Raw genomic sequence first — 21,211 nt, forward strand, 5'->3', positions numbered from 1 at the left:
ACCTGGAAGAACCTATTATCACAGAGAAATAAAACACTATTGTCGATTTCGAAAAGTTGCGTAAAACATGAATTTATCCGCTTTTGTTTAACCACAACTTCTTTTCTTAAGTAATACCCACGACCCATTTGATACATACAAATCACACCTTTTAATTCAAGGAATACTCATCCACTTCATAAAAGGTCTGGGATTTCCCAAGAGGCTCCACCGAGATCAATCATTGAATGTAATTATTCAGAATTTTCAATCCGTTATCTCATCCTGCACATTTATGTATCATCCGATGAGTTTTTCCAAGCCCGGATCCCGCAAGTTCCAATGGATGAAGATATACCTAGAATCCAAATCGCATCAATATCATCAAAAATAAAATTAAATAAATCAACATTTTGATTCATCGCTGGGTACGCATCCGCCTTCGAACTATTATGGCATCTCTATGAAGCAGACAGAACACCCGACCTATCACAAACTTGCTCGGGACTGGAAACTGACTAACGAATAACTAAGAATCAGACAACAGAACAAATCGATGCCGCATTTAAAAACTGAAACCGTTTTTGCAATCGCGCCCGCGACGACGACGACGACGAGAAGACGATGCATTCCGTTGACCGTCGGCTTCTAAATCGGACGCGCGGCTTATTTTTTGCTCCCCTATAGCTGTTTTCCGTGAGTGCATTGAAGAAAAATAAAATAAAAAACAAAATCGAACGCTACGTGATCGCGCGTATTTTCGACCTTGAAAAAGCCTAGTTGTTATATTATAGTAGATAGTTGGTTGAGTGATTAAGATTAAGTTGCCGCCTGAAGTTTGATTAATTTTAAATAAGTGTCTTGGTGGGGTGTGTTTTTCGAAAAATAAAATGCCTACGCATCAGGTGTCCTTGCGTATTTTGACGGCGGTGCTAATAGTGGGTCAAGGTCTTTTGCTGGGGTCATTGCCATTGGTAGCCGGTCAGCTGGACGGAAGCTTCTGGTGGACCAATACGGATCTCATCAAGAAGGTAGAGCAGCTCCGCGACGAGAAGGACGTTAAAGCAGTGGTGGTGAATAACGTGAGTATTCTACGCCATGATTTACATTTATTTATGATATCGCTTATGCCAGCCAGCTTCACTTGACTCATCCATCAGACTGGTTGACGCTATGCGATAGCGCATGGTTTGAGAACGATCTTCGATCGAACAAGTGCAGCGCATTGACTTGCTAGGACGGCAACGAAATATGCACTTTCATGACATGAGTGATCATTTTCTCATAAATAAGTGTGGTCCTTCGAACTGGATCATGCAGAAAATTCATCCAAACCTGACAAAACCAGAAGTAACAGAATTTATATACTCTGGAAAATTCACCCATTGAATTCTAAATATAGTTCAACTCCAGCAGGTTAAACGCCTTGGAAACAAATGATAAAAAAATCGGATGATGAAAATTCAATTGATAAAAAAAAATGACATATAGTTATCTTTCAATTATACCTAACGATGGAATAATTGCATCCGTATCGAAAACGTTCGACGTCATGCATATTGAGTTGGTTGGGAAAACGTTCTTCAACCGCAATAGAACGAACAGTAACGAACCATTTCTCGAAAATTTCGGAAGTTATCTATAAGCAGAACTACTCAGCAGCTCAATACTCTAAAACTAAGCTTCCATCGATGCATCGATTGTTTTATATTTTTGCGTAAGTGATAGAATATCAAACGGGAAAATTAAATTAAGTAATTAGCCTAACAAGGAAATGAGAATTTTGGAAAAAAAAAGTTCCGATTTGTTTATAAACGATTTAGAAGTCTTCCTTACTTGTTGATAAGCGATAATCGATTTTTTTGACGGTCGCCGTGGGAGGAGAATAATTCTTTTATGAACAATGCTACTAACAGTGTTACAGCAGTGTTTTTCAACCAGTCGATAATGTGTCAAGAGACGACATCTTCGATGAAAGGAAAATTTTTAATCCTCAAAAATTAAACTTCAATCTTGTTAATTTCAGCATCATGCCTCTGTTGCTTTCATCGATCTGCGCCAGAATTCAGGTTTGTTCCACTTCGAGACGAGAGTTATGCACCACGTTGGACGTGCCATGGATTAATCCGTCTTTCCGGTGGCCACCACTGAAAGTATCCAATGTGGACACTATAAATTTGCGCGATATGGCGATCGTTCAGCCTTCTCAGCACCTCTTTGATCTACTGACCTCACAGGGAAATAATATCAGAATAATGAACTGCTCTATGACCACTTTCTACCTGCCAACAACGTGCAAAACAGTTTTTATCCATAACAGTTCAATGGAGGAGTTTAAAATAGCTGAAAACAAATTCTCAGAACTGCAAGATATTCGCTTGGTGGACACTCAAATTCAAAAGCTTCCAAGAAATTTACTCAGGTTAAAAAATCTTAACTATATTCAATTCAGTAACATTGACATAGCGACATTACATTTAAACTATTTTAATAACGTACCCACAAAAAGGCTATTGCTGGATGCGGTTTCACATAAATTCGTGCGCTCATCAATTTCAAACAAATTTCTAAATCGCTTGTTTCTTACCCATTTAAATTTAACTGCAGTAGATGTAGGGAACTGGCATCTTCCTGAATTGATCCAACTTAGCTTCGGCAACAATGCGTTAACAGAACTTCCCACTAAAGTCAATGCTCTAGCTCACGTCTCAAAATTGAGCTTGGATAGCAACAGACTTCGCATTCTTGACATGAGTAAGCTCTGCAATTTCAATCGCCTTTATTACCTGATTCTCTCGAATAACATCATCGCGAAAATCACTGTCGACGCACCGTTCGTTTTGCCATCTCTGGAGACTTTAACCCTCAAGAAAAACCAACTTACCGATGTGGTGGCGCTGCAGCTAATTGAAATGCCAAAATTAGGATTTATCGACCTCTCCGAGAACAAACTTACGTCCCTGGACCTGAGCATCGCTACCCAGTATCCAGTATCCCAGTTTTATATGATCATCAAAGGAAATCCTTTCGGCTGTGGAAAGATCTCCGATTCAGGTTGGAAAGTTTATCGATCGGACCGGATCACCTTTAACATCTGTTCTAGTCTAAAAAATTTACCAGAAATAAATTGAAAAATAAACAATGATTTTGAATAAAAGTTTCGCACAGTTAATAAAATAAAATCAAAGTGAAAGAATTATTATTTAAAAATATCTTGAAGATAGCACATGTCATTGCATTCGGTAGTTGAGATTGAGTACCGTGTTTATGCCGTTAACCATCACTTCTCAATTTAGTACCCATGGAGTCAGTGTACTTCTAATGGTAAATTCTGATGAGTGTAAGTAATCAAAGGTTTAACAGGAGGGTTTTTAGCGCGATTAAAAGCCTTCGAAAACCTTCGGCCTGAGAAACGTTAGCTCTTTTGGTGAAAAACTTAAGATTGAGCGTACATTTCTGCTCAAGGCGGGCACATAGACTGGTGCCATGGCTGGTAAATGGTGGAGAATGTGCAACACGAGACTCCATAGTGGTCAAATCACCTCTTATTCACAACTCCTATCTCTACCTCCCCGCGGTGCCGGCTGGGATACGAGGAACCTAAGCGGAGATCGGGTACCCAACCCCGGTGGATGCTTTGGTCGCATGCAGATTGAGAAGGTGGCCGCACGCGTCTGTTCTCCAGGTCAGGGCGGCTCGAACAGCGTCTGTCTAGCAGCCAGCGGCTGAATTTATGAAATGCGGCTCCCGCCACCTAGGTCCAAGATGGCAGCCCTCCGCGGGATAGGGACTTTAGGCTAACAACCTACTGCTCCCGATTCATAAAATTGTTACGGAATCCGAAAGAAATGACCGACCTGGAACTTTGGCGACGAATTTTAGCATGAAAAAACCTTGCCCAACAAGGCAAGCTGGCTCAACTTGCTAGAGAAGCTATAGCCGTCTCAAGCTTGAAATTCTGGGACTGAGCGAAGTCCGTTGGCCTAACACTGGAGAACACAAGACACAGTCCTGCTTTACTCTGGCATACGAGGAGAACATTCTACTCGGGAACGAGGAGTTGGTTTCCTGTTAAGCCCGCAGGCCTACGCGGCTCTCATTAGATGGGAACCGATAAACGAAAGAATAATCGTAGGTTTAGGTTTTATGATGATTTTTCGTGTACAAGTTAGGGTGGTCCTACAAAAACAAGTTTTTTTGTTATAACTTTGTTGGGTATCAACTTATCAAAATCATGTGTTCGGCAAGTATTTAGCAAATCATTATGTGCATCTTTTGTAGTCAACAGATTTCTAATATCTGCTTTTGATTCGCAGTTATCATGAATTTTGTGTTCAAAAATGGCCGTTTTGAATGAGCCATAACTTCAAATGGAGCAAACCAAAAAATTCAAACTTTATTTCGTTTGAAAGAACATGTTAAAATCTACATTATATCAAAAAATTGGAGAGGTGTTTTTTGTTTAAAGCTTTTTATTTACATTTGAACTTGACCAAAATTGCCATTTTTCATATAACCTTTCTAAATTATTTTTGACTACTTTTGGCTGCGTGAGGAATAACCGTACCACCAACCGTACTATCGTAACATTTATATCATCATTAAAGTTAACAGAAACGGAAAAACGGAAAAAAAGTGTACGGTTGGAAGAACGGGATACCAGCTATATAAATTATTATAAAGCACCCGAGTTTTTTCAGCATACCCTTCAAACGAGCTACTGTTGATAATGGTTAAAATCACGTAAAACTTTTCCAAAAGCTGAACATTCAGTCCCGTAATATGTGCAACTTCAATCCTTTTCTCGAAGAATTTCCTGGCAATATTTCCTGTATTGGAATTCCCACCGGTGACCCTAGGCTCATCAATACATAAGTTCAGTTGTTCTTTTAGTATGTTTCGAAGACTTTGACGCCGTTCATTCACTTCTATATTGGTTTTCCTGACTCTCCAAGTGGGTTTGTCCATACAAAGACGATCTGCGATCTTCATGAACATTTCCAACGAATCTTGTTAGATCTGCACTTTCCTTAGCAAAAATGAGCCTAATAGGTCTGCACAAACGCACTGAGGATGGGCAATCGTTACTCCAGATAACGTTTTGTATCCCATTAGATTTATCTACGAGACGTAACGGAACAAGAGAAACCGCGAAAATGTCTGAATCGCTGTATTCACGCATGTCTCCTTCATCATCTTCGTCAATGAATGATTGATTAAATCTATATTGAAATAATTTGAAGATCAAAAGATAAAGGTTCGTTCAAAATAAATTTATACCTGCTGTGGTTTGAGCTACCATATGCTCCCCATTTGAAAATCAGTTGAAGCATTTTTTCCGGAAATGTAGAATCATTTTGTAAATATTTCAACAACCTTTCCACTGTATGATCCACCAAATTAATGTAATTAATTAATTTCTTTTTCAATGTTAATTTCGAAAGCTTCAGATCCATTTTTAACAGATCTTCAACCACATCTTTTTCACTAGACCCCTTCAGCCAGTGAACGACTATAACTTTCCTTTGAACGTTCATCACGAATAATCGAAACTCTTGAACTGAAAACTGTGTGGTTTACTTGGGTTTGATCAAAATGATCACCGGAGAAACCAAAACTGGCTTTCACAGTCAAAAGGACATAAGTGAATAATAACTCCTTCTAAGAAAAATACAATACAAGACTTTCTTGTTGGGTAGTTAGTAATTCATTGTTTTCAGTTTATGGTTCTATACATTAATAATCAAGAATCCTCATTTCTTTTTTTCATTTGTGCCCCTCTGGCTATGTTAGTCTTTCAAAATTTTTACAAAAGGTTATGAATAGGAAACTCTGCTTTTGTAGTGGAAAAAAATTTAGAATTATTGACTAAGGGTGCAAAAGCAAAGAAGAATTCCATGTCGCAGAGCAAAAGTGATATATTTTGTTATATGAAAAATGACAATTTTGGTCAAGTTCAAATGTAAATAAAAAGCTTTAAACAAAAAACACCTCTCCAATTTTTTGATATAATGTAGATTTTAACATGTTCTTTCAAACGAAATAAAGTTTGAATTTTTTGGTTTGCTCTATTTGAAGTTATGGCTCATACAAAACGGCCATTTTTGAACACAAAATTCATGATAACTGCGAATCAACAGCAGATATAAGAAATCTGTTGACTACAAAAGATGCGCGTAATGATTTGCTAAATACTTGTCGAACACATGATTTTGATAAGTTGATATCCAACAAAGTTATAACAAAAAAACTTGTTTTTGTAGGACCACCCTAACTTGTACACGAAAAATCATCATAAAACCTAAACGTTAATAGATAGACATTCAAAGTCTTCTGCAAAGTTTCATCAATTATGTTGTTCTACATAATTGCTGAACGCAATACAGCACTATCTCCACTGACTATACTGACAGGACACTCGATTTCGTTTTCTGGATAATTTTTCCAACAGTACGCAATGTCGATTCCAGAGTGCGCATCGATCGATTTGAAGAAATGCTATCCCAGTTAGGATATGCCACCCAACTTTCAAAATAAAACACGCAATTTCTACGCTAAAATCGGGCAAAACAGGACCATTTTTCCCACAGGGCATTTTTTGTCAAATTTTCCAGGTTCGCCACCTGCCGTCGGTATTGCGAACCTGCAAAATCTGACAACAAAAAATTAGACAGAAAATGGTTGAATTTTTGTTCTAAGTGTCATGTCAGTGTGGTCAGTGCTATCTCCTTGCAGTAAAAAAATAATTTTCGAATCTAAGGAGTTTTATAAACCACCCTAAAAATGTTTCATTCAAAAGTAGCGCCTTGTGATGTTGTACAACTATGTCTTGGACACTAAATGTCTCAAACCTAAGGCAAGAGCACAAATAATTGTTTCCCGCTAAATTTCATTTCTGGACCACTGTGCAATGGTCCAGTGTTATGCGCCAACTGACGTTGCCGATTTGCAGAAGAAAGAGCAGTTTTACAGTCAACTGAACAGCGTGGTAGAGAAAATTCCGAAGGGTGACGTTCAAATCCATTTGGGCTACTTCAATGCAAAGATTGGTCCCGATAATCAGAACTTCGTGCGCATCATGGGGCGCCATGGCCTAGGACAGATGAGCGAAAACGGAGAGCTGTTTGCAGAATTTTGTGGCAACAACAACAGGGTGATGGGTGGATCGCTCTTCCCCCATTGACCTTATGTGCTCACTTTGGTATCCCGAGATGGCCGAACAGAAAATCAAATAGACCACATCTGCATCAGCCAAAAATGGAGAAGGAGCCTTCTTGATGTCCGCAACAAACGAAGCGCAGACATTGCATCTGACCATCACCTCGTCCTTGGCGAGATACGACTGAGAGTTGCGCGTGTCCAACGGCGCGAGGAGAAAGTCGGGTGTCGATACGACGTCCGCCGGTTGGAGAATCCAGAGGTGTAAAGGGCATACGTTGAACAGCTAGAATCCCGAGCCTCGGAATTGCCGACAGAGGGAACAGTCGAAGAACAGTGGTGTGGAATCAAGAATGCCTTTATCACGACGAGCCATGGTACTCTCGGTAAAGTTTGTGGAAGAAGAAGTGAATGGATGTCGGATGAAACTTGGAGGATGGTCGATGATCGGAGAAAGGCGAAAGTCGAAATTGAGCAGGCATGTTCCGAGACAAGAGAGCCTGGGCAAACTCCCTAGCCGAAGAGGGAGAAAGAGCTGCCGCCAATGGAGATATCCGATTACTTTATGACATTTCCCGCCGCCTCAGAATGCCGCTGAAAGACCGAAGAGGTCAGTTATTGACCGATCGAACAGATCAGCTCAAACGATGGACTGAGCACTTCGAACAACTCTTCCGAGTCACGAATAGCGACGGCCAACAGAACACGCACCTCGAAGCGCCCTCTGAAGCGCCTCTGAAGCGCCCTCGCTGGCTGAAATAGAAGCCGCAATCAAAAACATAAAATCCAACAAAGCACCTAGGATCGATTGCATCCCTGCTGAAATGCTGAAAGCCGACCCTGCCCTTTCAGCACAAATGTTGCACCGTCTTTTCGCTTACATTTGGGATACTGCAACATTCCCGGCCGACTGGATGCAGGGTATCCTCGTAAAGGTCCCGAAGAAAGGAGACCTAACAGAGTGCGGTAACTGGCGTGGCATAACTTTGATCTGTACAACCCTCAAAGTACTCTGCAAAGTGATCCTGAACAGGATCCAGGAGAAAATCGACACAACACTCCGACGGCAACAAGCTGGATTTCGATCCGGACGATCATGTGTGAACCAAATGTGAAAGTTCAAAGGCAGCAGGTCTCAAAGTCAATGTCGGAAAGACCAAGTCGATGGAGATCAACACAGGAAATCCCTCCAGTTTCATGGTAGCTGGGCAACAAGCTTAGAAAGTGGAGTGCTTCCAGTATCTTGGTAGCCAGATTACGCCTGATCGTGGTACCAAGAAAGACATCGAAACCCGGATCAGAAAAGCCCGATTTGCGTTTGCGAGTCTCCGAAACATCTGGCGCTCACGCCAGATCTCTCTACGAACTAAAATCCGAATCTTCAACTCAAACGTCAAATCCGTATTACTGTACGGGTGCGAAACTTGGTGCACATATGCTGTGACGACGCGAAAACTTCAAGTTTTTGTGAATCGCTACCTGCGGAACATCATCCGCGCTTGGTGGCCTGGCAATTGGATCTCAAACGTGGAACTTCATCGCCGGTGTTATCAAAAGGCACTGGAGATCGAGATTCGGGAACGTAAGTGGAGATGGATTGGGCACACGCTGCGAAGAGATGAAAACGAGATTTGCAGAGAGGCGCTTGACGGGAATCCAGATGGGCATCGAAGAGGTAGGCCCAGAAGCTCGTGGCGGCGTTGTCTAGCCGCTGAAATCCGCACAGTTGACGAGTACCTTGGCTGGTAGCAAGTGGAGACGCTGGCTCCGGATCGCCAGCAGTGGAGATCTTTTATCTCAGGCCTATGCGTCGATCAATTGGTGCTGGACCTTTAGGTAGGTAGGTAGGGGGTCAGGCACATCTACGCCGCTTTGCTTGCCGTTAAAGCCAGCATTGCTCGGTTCAGCACCCAAGGTGGGACCGGGTTCAACACGACACGCTAGAGTTGGCCAGCTTGCAAGCCGACCTCATCGAACCCGTGCTCAATGTCAAGGAAGAAACCAGTGCACAATATAAGCTTAGCTAGGTTAAGAAAGTGATGGGTGAACAAAACTGCATCATTAAACGATACCAAACTTTATCCGAGGAGTTTTCGTATTAGCTCTCCCGAATTTCCCTGTGTAAGCTTGCCGACCCTAGGGATTATTAGGGATTCACCGCAAATCTACCGATTGGCTAACAGCCAGTCTTACATTTCTTATTGAGTAGCAAACTACTACTAGGTACTATAACGCTAAATTTATTCACAATCGTGATATTTCGTGCGTACATGCTCGTTTACCCGTTGTCGTTGCGCTGCGGTAGCGAGTAGTGGAATTACTCCACACTACTCTCCACGCACGTGGGATACGCGAATTCAATTTTCCTAAAATATTGAATAATCAAACAACCAACAACCAAACAACCAACCGGTAATCATTTGAACCTAAATTTAAGACTGTTAAATTGTTCTACCTGTAAGCGTCACCCTAATCGACATCGATGGTGTAATCCATGAATGTAGTGAGGCCTAGACATATTTCTATCTTTAAGACTGATAAGGATGCAGCAATCATTGAGGAAAATGTTTGTTTGAATCTAGCTACCGTTATAAAAATGAGAGTTTACGTATTACAAAAGGGGGTTTTCTATCTTAATGCGATTAGAAACTTTGAAAAGTTGGGTCCAGCCTGCCAAACTGTCAGAAAGCCTAATTTCAACATGCAACTCACTAAGAATGTCAATCATTTCAATTCATGTTTTCCATTACAGGAAACAGAAATCGATTCCGTGCGATTGCGTGAAAACACCAATGTAGCGGAAGACACATTTGTAGACACTCCCGATTGTTTCTGTGTTCCAAACGAGCAGTGTAGAAGCATATCCACGGGAAGGTAAGTAAACTTAGAAAATTTCAAATTAAATTTTTTGTTCGGACAATTTTAGCAAAAGCATCAACCAAAATTACTGTACAAACGAAAAAGTTTCCTTTTATTGTAGTAGTGCTCTCCTTAATAGTCTTTACATCTGCGCAATTCCTTACTAAATCCATTAACTTAAACAAAGTTAAAAGCTATCATCAGCTCATAGCGCACATACACTGGTTTCTTGCAATTTTTTCTGGTTGCTACCGAAAGCTTCCGATAGATCCAAGATGATAAAACCGGATCACTTGTTCCAAAGATTTGTAACGGTCTAACGTCCGGAAGGTTTTTCAAAACACGAACCAACGCAGATATCAACTGTTCGTATTTTTACTGGCTCCCGGAGTAAGGTTCCCCCTGCTACGTTTAACGCTAACAATTTCTTAAGTCCCTTCCTACTTACACAAACTGTTCGATACTGTTGGCCTGCAGTTCCATTAACCGCCATGCCGATTTCGGATTTAGCTCGTTCGGATCCCGACACAGTACCCACACGTAATTGCATCGCATAATCTTCTCCGGATCCCCCTCGACAACCAAGTTACTGTCCCGCACGCACATAATTTGCTGCGTTTGGAAGGTTATAATGAGCACCGGTCCCTGTTCCATCACCTTGCCCATTGCCAGATCCACGTTTTCGATATCGAGGATTTTCGAATCTAAAAAGTAGCCCGCCTTCTGGGCCTGACTGATTGGGGTCGCAATTATGTTGTATGTGCTCTCGAAGCACCAGTCCTTAAGAATTTCCAACTCACCGCGAACCATCGCCTCCAACACGTTTGGGATGATGTCGGTCTCGCAATCACGCAGGAACTGTTTCTGGTCGAAGTTCGGGTCGATTTTGCAGATCTCCGTGAGCGTTTCCGACAGCTCGGTTTTTGAGAAGAGGTTGCCCATCACGTCGCTCACCTTGTCTGTTAGCAGTCTGGAAAAATTATTTGCTATTTAAATTATTCTCAATTGAATGAACTCTATGAATCATTACCTGGAAGCCCTTATCATCGGATTTTCCGATTCGTCGTACTTCATCTTCCACGAGAGAACTTTATTCACGTAAGCGTTGTTGTTCTTGAAGTTTTCCCAGCTTTCGTAGAACTTGCTATCCTTGTGTAGCTCCATGCCGACAGCTTCGGTGTTTGCCTCGAAAACTCGATTCGCATCGGCCAAATTAATCTCGATTCGTTTTCGCAACTGTTCCGGAGCCCGATAAACCCTCGATTGGATACCTTGACTGTCGATTTCTTGCCGTACGGCTTTTGTTGCTTCGGAAATTCCCCGAAAAGCTCCCGTTTTGCCCAGCTCCTGTCCTTTCTCGGCAATTGTTTCACCCATTCCTTTGGCGGTTTTGCCGAGCTCCTCCCCGATCTTTCCGGCCTTCTTGGCAAAGTCCGTTTTCGATGCCTCGTCCAATACTTCAGTAACCTTCCCCCGTATTTTGCCGAGATTATCTTTCAGCACTTCGCTTCCCTTGGAGGCTTCCGACTCGACGGTGTTGAACTTTTGACGCGCCGCCTTGAGGGCTTCCGATTCTTCCAGCTTCTGCGCTTCGGCACGGAACTTTTTCAGATTTTCCTTCATCTCTTTGTTCTTCTCCATCTCCTGCTTGATGTTGTCCAGCACCTGGGAGAAGAATCCGGGCCGTCGGGAGGAGTAGCACTGCAAAAATTATAAAGAAACTACGAATTATAAAAATACATGGTTTATAAAAATAACTAAGATTTAACGAAAATTGCAAAAATACATCCTACAACAAATTTGACAAAAATGTAATTTCCAAAGACAAAATAACCAAAAATTTGAAGAAAAAAAACCAAAATACAAAATTTTAAATTACAAAAATTTACACAACATTCCTTAAACATTTTCTGGAAATTTTAAACAATTTCTTAAAAATACAAAAAACATAAAAACTCCCAAAAAATTTAAAAGAAAGTAATATATGATTCACAAAATTAACTGAATTATCAAAATATGAAATTTTAAAGATTGCAAATTAAATGAAACAAAATTTAAAAAAAATAAATAAATATTACAATTTATATTTTTTTTACAGATTTTTGAAGAGTTTACAGAAATTTTAATTTTTTCTGAGTCCTCAATAATATATATAATTAATATTCATTTGTTTTAAAGTCAACGAAACTCGTCAAATTCACACAATTTACAAAACTTACGGAAATAATTTACAAACAAAATTTACAAAAAATCACAAAGAATACATTAAAAAATTAGCTTGATTCACAAAACACGAGATTTAAGGAATTGGTTGAGAAACAATTCAGTAAAATTATACAAAAGTACAAATTTAACAATTTCTAAAATTTAGAACATAACATTTTCAAAAACTACAAAATTTTGAATAATTTTCAAAAAAAATTACAAAGTTTGTTTTGAGTCATATTCGTTATCAACTCACACAACCATACAAGCACGCACACAAAACGCATTGAAAACATAACGTCAGAAGGGCACAAAACGGAGACGAGAAATCATGAGGATTACATCATAAAGCAACATTTCTCGGCGATGTTCCGGGTTGTGAATCTGAATGTTTCGTAAAATATGCCTTATTAAACTTACCGCACTACACTGGAGGGCGACATTCTCAAACCGTGATAGCACTGCCGTCGGACTTTGCCGATACAAGGCCAAAACAGTTCCGGTTCTGGCTAATCGGTGCTGAAATATGGAAGAAGAAACCGCATGAGGTTGTGATTCACTCGGAAAAACGCTCATTCAAACGGAGATAGGACTTACCATATTGAATTGTTGGTTTCTTACGGACGCCTACAAGGTTATTTTATACGGGAGCGTTTGTTTTTTTAGTTTTCCGGAGGTTTTACTTAGCAATAAACCATTTTTACAGCGGTCTGGACTAAAAGTTACAATTTTCAGATTTTGGTTCCGCACACTTGCATGCGATTGATAAACGTCAGATTTCAGGCGTTTTGACAAAAAAGGAATGAAAAAACTTTAACGTCGTTTGGTTGGCAATGCGTCAACACTCATCACTCCCTTTGGAAACAGTTTGAAATGACCGTTGAAACTGATCTAGATGAATCACAACGTTGCGTAACATTGGCATTTTTTTTAATTAAAATTATTTTTATGAATAACTGAAACAAAATTACAATGGATTTTTTTTTTAAGAAACATTGATAGAGTGTGGATGTTCTTTTTTTAACGCGGAGATTTTACTAAATTTTAAGATTTTAAATTGTTGTCGTGTCAATAGTCATTAAGGAAAACTGTGATATTCAATCTGTGATAAACTCACAAGTGATATATCTGGTGACCGTACTAAAATGAGTGGCAAGGATGCTGCTCCTGATGGAGCAGCATCAATACATAACCTGACGCAACCATTGGAAAATGCTGAATCATCGGACAGGATGGAGGATGAAAACATGGAATTAGCGACAACAACCAAAGGAGGACCTGGAAAGACAATCGAAAAAATATATAAAAATTATAATTACCAGAATGGAGACTGTCGACCATATCGGGTAATAGTGGAAAACACGGATACAGAAAGGAGGAAAGTAATGAACAGACTGCAAGTAGGTATTTTACTTCACCAAAACGGGTTCGATAAATCCATCGACGACATCCGGAAGACTGCGAAGAACAAGGTAACTGTATATGTAGGAAACATCAAAGACGCAAACAGACTAGCTAACTGCCAAAACTTAAATCTGCAAGGATACAAATCGTACATTCCTAAGCAATTTGTAACGGTGACAGGAGTAATTTCCGGAATCCCACTGGAATTACAAGAAGAAGAAGTCAAAAATTTTATAAAGGCTAAGGTTGAAATAGATTCCGTATTTAGAATGCATCGAATGAAAGACAAGAAAAAGGAACCTACTTATAAAATGGGTGTAGTGTTTCGAAGCAATACTTTACCGACTGACGTCAGCATTTATTCTGTGATACATAGGGTACAGCCTTACATAAGAAAACCGATTATTTGTTTTAAATGTTTACGTTATAACCACTTGTCCAAAAACTGTAAAGACAAAAAAGAAAAATGTATGAATTGTGCTATACAGAACACTCGCAAGAAAATCTATGTAATATTTTAAAGTGTATGTACTGTTTTAATGCTAATCATAAGACTACTGACAAAGAATGCCCACGATGGAAAAAAGAGAATGACATTCAAGCGATAATGGCAAAGAAATGTTTAACATATCAAGAGGCGAAACAATATTTTGAAATCCCAACTGAAAACTTTTTTGATGTTTTAAGAACGACAAAAGATTATCCAACTCCAGCAGAAGCATACTCTAAAGTAGCAGCAAATGGCCAAAACTTTCCTCAGCACTTACAACAAAAACGCAAGGAGTGGAGTTATGATGACAAGAGAAATAGAACAAGAAAAGAAAACAGAACACCAAACCAATCACATGTAGATGTAGAAATTGTACCTGGGGTAGCCAGTATTTTGGGACTAAACCAGAAGGAATTTACAAAGAAGAGGAAGATGGAAGAAGAAAAAGAAGAGTCAAGAGGTATAGGGTTGTTCAATAATTATAGGGCAGGAGAGTTAGAAAGATTTAAAAAAGAAATAGAGGAATCTGTTAAAAAACAATCTTTTGAAGAATGGAAACAAATAATATCATCAATAAACATAAAATTAGAAGCTATCACAAAATTGCACGGAAAAACAGGAGGAGATATATCGGCTTGTATCATGGGTGAGCTAAATAAAATGGTGGGATCTCCGGGAGACAAATAACTTTACCGGCGATTTCAGAACATTACAAGCAAACATACAAATACAGGAATAAAAATGAATTAACACATGAACTTTACACCCAAAACTACGACGCAGCACTACTTTCTGAAATATGGGTAAAACCAGATCAACTTTTAACAGAACGATGGAACATACAGGGTTACCATCGTCTTCTTGCTCCTCGTGCCGATGGCTTTGGGGGCGTGGGAATTTTCCTAAAGGAAGAATTCCAGTTTGACCACATTCAGCTGTCAACATCAGACAACTTTGAAACACTTGGACTATCAATTTCGACGCTAGACCTAGCTTTAGTTGTTGTATATGTTAACCCAAGAATAACAATTTCTAACTTAGAAACAGCAATCACAACACTTTTCAATGAAATAGCTAGATTCGGAAAAGTATTAATAGGAGGCGACTTCAACAGTCACAATGTGTCATGGGGATGTCAAGACACAAACAGCAAGGGAAAGGTAGTACATGATGCCATCATCGGTTCAAATTTGATGTTACTAAACACCGGATCTACTACTTTTCTTCCTCCAGTTAGTAATCAAAATTCTAGTGCAATTGATTTGACATTATGCTCTACAAACATGTTCGATATGGCCGAATGGAAAGTGTTGGAGAAAAATTTCGGCGGAAGTGGTCATCTCATTATCGAAACTTGCCTCGATATGAGTATCAGGCGTAAACAAAAATATTACTACGACAAGCGAAAAATATCAGATGAAATGGCACTTATTAAACATTGGGAATTCAATGACCTGAAAGACCTCTCCAAACTTTCACAGGACATAACTAAAAAACACAAAAAAAATAAATAATTACACACCAAAATACTACTGGAGCTCAGAGTTGTCTGATCTCTATGAACAAAAACAAAATTCTCTTCGAGAATACAACAGATGCAGCAGTAGTGAAAACTTAATCAAATGGAAAAAATCTTCAGCAATATTTCTTAAATCTAAAATAAAGCATATTAAAGAAAAAATGATAGAGCTTTCTGGCTCTATAGATCCAAGAAATTCACAAGAAAACTGGAAACTTGTCAGAAGATTAAAATTCCTCCCCGTTACAAACCCTAAAAACAACCCTATCAATCACAACAAAGAGATGGCTTTAAAATTCCTTACCAACAATTTTGGTCCATCAAATTTCAAAGAACCTCTTCCACCTGATAATAACACAAGAACAACAATACTTACCTTCCAACAATGGAAAGAATTCCTTAAAAATAAATCCCCAACATCATCACCAGGTACTGACTACCTAAACTACGGTGCATTAAAAGATTTAGATTTACAATCAGCTACAAAAATTATAGAGTTATTAAACGAAATGTGGCACAAAGGCACATTAGACAATCATCTAAAGGAAATTAAGATAGTTCCGATTTTGAAAACAAACAAACCACCGAATGAAGTTGATTCAAGTCGACCAATCGCGCTTCTGCCAACGGTAGTAAAAATTCTGAATGCAGCAATTCTGGAAGATATACAACAAACGTGTGAAAGAAACAATATCATACCAAATCTATCGTTCGGTTTTCGCAAGGGAATGTCTACAGAACATTGTATAACTTTTGCAACAAATCTAATCAAAGCAGCACGCAGAGCAAACTATACAACGATTGGAGTTTTCTTCGATTTCTCCAATGCGTTTAATACCGTTGTCGTTGAAAAGTTATACAGTTTAATGCTAACAAATGGTTTTAACAAAGATACATGTACATGGGTACATAACTTTCTTAATAATCGGAAAACTTTGGTCTTTACCCAACAAGGAATTGTCAGTCAAACGATTTGTACAGGAGTTCCACAAGGAGATGTAATGTCACCTGTTCTTTTTAATATCTACACAGCCTCTTTACACAACACAAATCTCGACCCAGATGTAACAACTTTACAGTTTGCCGATGATTTTCTGAAAATCGTCAAAGCAAAGTCACTAGAATCAGCTGTAAGAAAAATGCAATCCGAAATAGACAACTTTATGGCCACAGCTACTGAGTTGGGTTTACGTCTTAATAGCTCAAAAACAAAAGCCATGCTATTTAAAGACAGTGATAAACAACTCTGCTTGACGATGGGAGGAGAAATTTTAGAAACAGTAAGAAGCTATAAATATTTGGGTATAACATTAGACCAAACGCTAAAATACGGTATGCACATTAAAACACTAAAACAAAAAGTATTGGACAAACAAAACATGCTCAAAATCATAAGCGGAATCAAATACGGTGGTACGCCAAGAGTAATGATGCTGTATCACAAAGCTTTATACGGTAACTTTCTTAATTACGGAACTGTTATTTACGGTGGATCGCCAAAAAAATACTGTGATATGCTAGAAATCACAAATCGCCAATGCTTACGTATTGCTACAGGATGTACCAAAACCACACCTGTGAACACTCTTGCAGCCATAGCTGGTGAAGAACCATTAAAATTTAAACGGATCTATCTAACCAAAAAACGCATAGCCTTACATATCCATCGTAATGACTTAATAGCACAACAACTACACTCCTTAGACCTTACAAATATCCAAAGTGAAGTAAAATACACATTTATGGAAAGAATTTTCATTAAATATGTTCAAGAATTTCAAACTATTTACACGAAAACTAAACCAGAAATCGAACTGAAAGTTGAAATTCAAGACAATATGATTGGTTCAACAATGAGAAAAAAAGAAACTTCACCAACAGTATTGAGGAAACTTGCCATAGAAATGATAAATAATCATTATAGCCATTGTGATCAGTGGTACACTGACGCCTCCAAAATGATGAATAAGTGTGGCATTGGAATATATAACGCGTCTTCCAACACAAAGATTAGTATCTCCTTAGCATACGAAGTGAATATCGCAACTGCAGAACTCTTAGCTATTAGAGTTGCTTTGGAACAAATTGATGAAGCTAGATCTGGAACAGTTATCTTCACGGATTCGCAGGCAGCCTGTAAAATTATAAAAAAGGACATGATCAATAAACAATTCGACCAAATAACTCATGATATATGTACGCTTGCAACAACGAAGAAGGTTAAAATCCAGTGGATCCCCTCCCACGTTGGCATTGACGGAAATGAAAATGCTGACATCCTCGCGAAACAAGGACTAGATGGACCAGTAATACTTCAAAACAAACTACGACTTGAGGATGCATATAATCGATTTAAACTAGAAGCCCTGGAATCCACTAATGTATGGTATAAAAGTATGGCACATGATGAAGGAAAAGGAGTCAAATTTTACGGTTTTCAACCTAATTTCTCCACTAAACCCTGGTATTGGAACGTCGAATTCAACAACTTCCAAATTCGAACTTTAAACCGTCTATAGCGGACACGACTATTCTCCTTATTACTTAGGATTAATGAGGATTCGAGACACAAAACTATGTGAATTATGTAACACGAATTTTACAACAGAACACGCACTCCTAAACTGCATTCAATTTAATCACATAAGAAATCATTATGATTGGAATCGTTATTCCAATCTTCTCGAAATGATTCAAAATTTCGATGAAGATAAACTAAGAGAAATCCTTAGTTTCCTAGAGAAAGCTCGAATGAAAATTTAAAAAGCTAAAACATCAAAGTTGAATTAATGATGATAAAAAAGAACATCCCTATACCAGGAAGCAAGAATACACAAAAAAAAAATCTTCGTAGTGGTGATATAGAGTATCAAACTCTCTGCCATTCTATACCAGCAGCCGAATTCCGGTACTTGAAGAAAATCTCCGAAAATCTCTTCTAGAAAAGAAATTCTAAAATTGTCGTTCTCTTCAAAAAAATGTCTTTTCTTCTTGGCTGATTCCGAAAAAGTAAAGAGAAAGAAAAAAAAAACCAAATGTAAGAGAAGAAAAAAGTATAGTTCACCTATTCACCGCTAGACGTCTTTGACGTTTGTTTTCGGTGAGACTTTTCAAAACGACTTTTTGTTGGCACCGTGTTTCTCCCATGTTTCCCGATATTTAGCATGGTAATTAGAATAAAATTATATTTGTAATACTGAAAACTATTTATAACAGCAATATTCAATATTGTTAGATAAAATACTTCAAATCTTGTTCATCGTGCATGCAATTAAATATGAAAAAAACATATCGTTGAGTGTTGAAGGCATAATTGGAAGTTTTGAAAAATGAATCTAGAAAGTTACGTGTTTGTAAACAATCGGATGTGTTGATATGATTAAATATGTTATAGTTGTACATTCGAAAGTGTCATCCTTTAATGGGATAGCGTTCAATTGTTGATCCAGTAAGTTAATAAACTTCTCAGCCAAACATTTTGGCATTCGAAAGAGTTTTTCGAAATTTCCATCCGAAATATCAAATGGATTACTAATATCTCTCAAATAACGACGATGCCGAAGTAGTTCGATTTTTTCTAGGCGTTTATACCACTTTTTTTTTACATAGTAATATGATCCAATCATTTGCTACATTATTTTAAAGTTTTAATAGGTATTAACGTATAATTTAACAAAAACCTCACTGAAAAGAAATGTCTTTTGAAATTTCCGAAGCAAAAATGCCGAAGAAATTAAAAATCTCGTTTTCTATTTCAAACGTCAAAAATTGTCTTCTTTGAATTGACCGGAATGTCAATCTAAGAAAATTTCGCAACGAAAAAAATCCGAAGAGATTGAAAATTATGTTTTCTTTTTTAAACGTCAAAAAATGTCTTCTTTAAATTCACCGGAATTCCAAGACAAGAAAATTTTGAAAATGTCTTCAATAATTTCTTTTCTTTCACGACATTTTTTGCCCGGAATTCGGCTGCAGATCTATACATACATACATAAAATTACAATGAATCCAAGAAATTTGAATTAATGAAATCAACATTTTATATGAGGTCTAGATTCTGAACTCTCTTAAGAGTTAAATTTTATTTTATAGGGATGGACTTTGCGGCATAGGAAAAACATGCTGCCGTCGAAATTACATCATACAAACTACCTCACCGAAGCCTCTGGTTCCCGTTTCCCTACAAGACATCACGATTTCTTCAGCGAATCAATCGCCGCCAGATGCAGCCATTCTTTTAGAAATAACAGCCCTACTCGAGGAACTGAACGGATCCAACGCACAGTTGGAACCGGAAGCCGAATTTGTTTTTCCCACGGAACAACCACGTGTTCCGACATCAAAACCTATAACAACAACAACATCTACCCAAAAACCTCGTCAACCAACACCGGTTATTCCGGTTCCGGTAAAACCGAAAAAATGCGGCCAACGGCGGGATTCGATCGGTGGTCGAGTTCTGTTTCAGGACGAAAATGAGGAAAGTTTGGAAAACCACCTCACTGGAACTGTCGGCTTCGGGGAGTTTCCGTGGACGGTTTACGTCGAGGAACGGCTCGGCAACGGTAGCTTCCTGTACAAATGCGGCGGAGCCTTGGTTACCTCGAATGTCGTTATTACCGCGGGACATTGCGTCGCTAAGTATGTTTATCCGAATTTTACCGTATGATCGAATATCTTAAGCCATATTTTCAAACTTTTCAGTGCCCGCAACGATCCGCTAAACTTCCAAATCGTGGCCGGCGATTGGGATCGGCGTCACGAACAGGAGAAAGTGGCCAACCAAAGGCGCACCGTTAGTCGCGTAATTCTGCATCCGAACTACTATTCCGGCTCGCTCTACAATGACATTGCGGTCTTAATACTGACCCAGCATATCAACGATCGGTTGCCCAATGTGGGCAACGTTTGTCTACCAACGGTTCAACAACGCTTCACCGAGGTCGATAAGTGTTTCCTTACTGGATGGGGAGCAAGTCCGACCAGCGCCAATCAGGAGGAACCAATTCAACGGTTCACGGCAATGCCACTGGTGCGAAAGCAGGAATGTGAGGTCCGGTTGCAACGGTCCGCGGCCCTGGGGCAACGGTTTCGGATGCACGACAGCTTCCTGTGTGCCGGTGGTCAGCCGGGATTGGATTCTTGCAAAGGTTCTGGAGGAAGTCCGCTTGTTTGCGAAAGTGAGGGAGCCTACGTTTTGGCAGGAATTATGTCCTGGGGTGTGAGCTGTGGCACCGGCGTTCCGGTGGTGTTTTCCAACGTGATATATCAGACGGGCTGGATCCGGAATGTGATAGATGGGCTCGAGGACAATGTGGTTTATTTTGTTTAGATTTTTTTTACTCAAAATGCATTCATTACAGAAGAATTGAGACTTATTCCAATCGAAACATCGAATAACAAATTTGTAAATATTTAGAATTAAATATAAGATACTTATTGGCTAACAGTTTAAATAATAAAATTTTAACATGTGTTTGTAACTCGTGTTCTCAATTTTCTTACCTCAAATCCTCGAAACTGATGCCAGAAGAAAATGCCGACTGCCTTGAACTGACGGTCATTCCGGGTCTCAATTCAGAAATTCTTCTAAACAC

General features: G+C 39.0%; 2 protein-coding genes across 2 annotated transcripts; one reads left to right on the plus strand and one right to left on the minus strand.

The window, feature by feature from the left end:
- The first annotated feature begins 603 nt into the window (after nucleotides 1-603).
- LOC129757568 (phenoloxidase-activating factor 2-like) lies at nucleotides 604-21,058 on the plus strand. The gene is made up of 4 exons (XM_055754845.1): nucleotides 604-1,061; nucleotides 9,890-10,011; nucleotides 19,707-20,255; nucleotides 20,319-21,058. The coding sequence occupies exons 1-4, from the start codon at nucleotides 870-872 to the stop codon at nucleotides 20,944-20,946; spliced, it is 1,491 nt and encodes a 496-aa protein (XP_055610820.1). The 5' UTR covers nucleotides 604-869; the 3' UTR covers nucleotides 20,947-21,058.
- LOC129757578 (mitochondrial import inner membrane translocase subunit TIM44) lies at nucleotides 10,082-12,970 on the minus strand. Its single transcript, XM_055754854.1, has 4 exons — nucleotides 12,799-12,970; nucleotides 12,622-12,720; nucleotides 11,027-11,697; nucleotides 10,082-10,966 (listed from the first exon to the last, which is right to left on the minus strand). Exons 1-4 carry the CDS (start codon nucleotides 12,799-12,801, stop codon nucleotides 10,441-10,443), a joined length of 1,299 nt encoding a protein of 432 aa, XP_055610829.1. The 5' UTR covers nucleotides 12,802-12,970; the 3' UTR covers nucleotides 10,082-10,440.
- Nucleotides 21,059-21,211: the final 153 nt, after the last annotated feature.

The sequence above is a fragment of the Uranotaenia lowii genome, chromosome 1 (assembly GCF_029784155.1).
Source record: "Uranotaenia lowii strain MFRU-FL chromosome 1, ASM2978415v1, whole genome shotgun sequence".
Lineage (NCBI taxonomy): Eukaryota > Metazoa > Arthropoda > Insecta > Diptera > Culicidae > Uranotaenia > Uranotaenia lowii.

Bases quoted from the DNA above. Each gene is read 5' to 3' on its own strand.
- LOC129757568 (XM_055754845.1), top strand. From the start codon at position 870: ATGCCTACGCATCAGGTGTCCTTGCGTATTTTGACGGCGGTGCTAATA. The intron at 1,062-9,889 runs GTGAGTATTCTA...TTTCCATTACAG, and splicing joins AAGCAGTGGTGGTGAATAAC to GAAACAGAAATCGATTCCGT. The intron at 10,012-19,706 runs GTAAGTAAACTT...TTTATTTTATAG, and splicing joins AGAAGCATATCCACGGGAAG to GGATGGACTTTGCGGCATAG.
- LOC129757578 (XM_055754854.1), bottom strand. The intron at 11,698-12,621 runs GTAAGTTTAATA...TAATTTTTGCAG, and splicing joins TCGCCCTCCAGTGTAGTGCG to TGCTACTCCTCCCGACGGCC. The intron at 10,967-11,026 runs GTAATGATTCAT...TAATTTTTCCAG, and splicing joins CCGATGATAAGGGCTTCCAG to ACTGCTAACAGACAAGGTGA.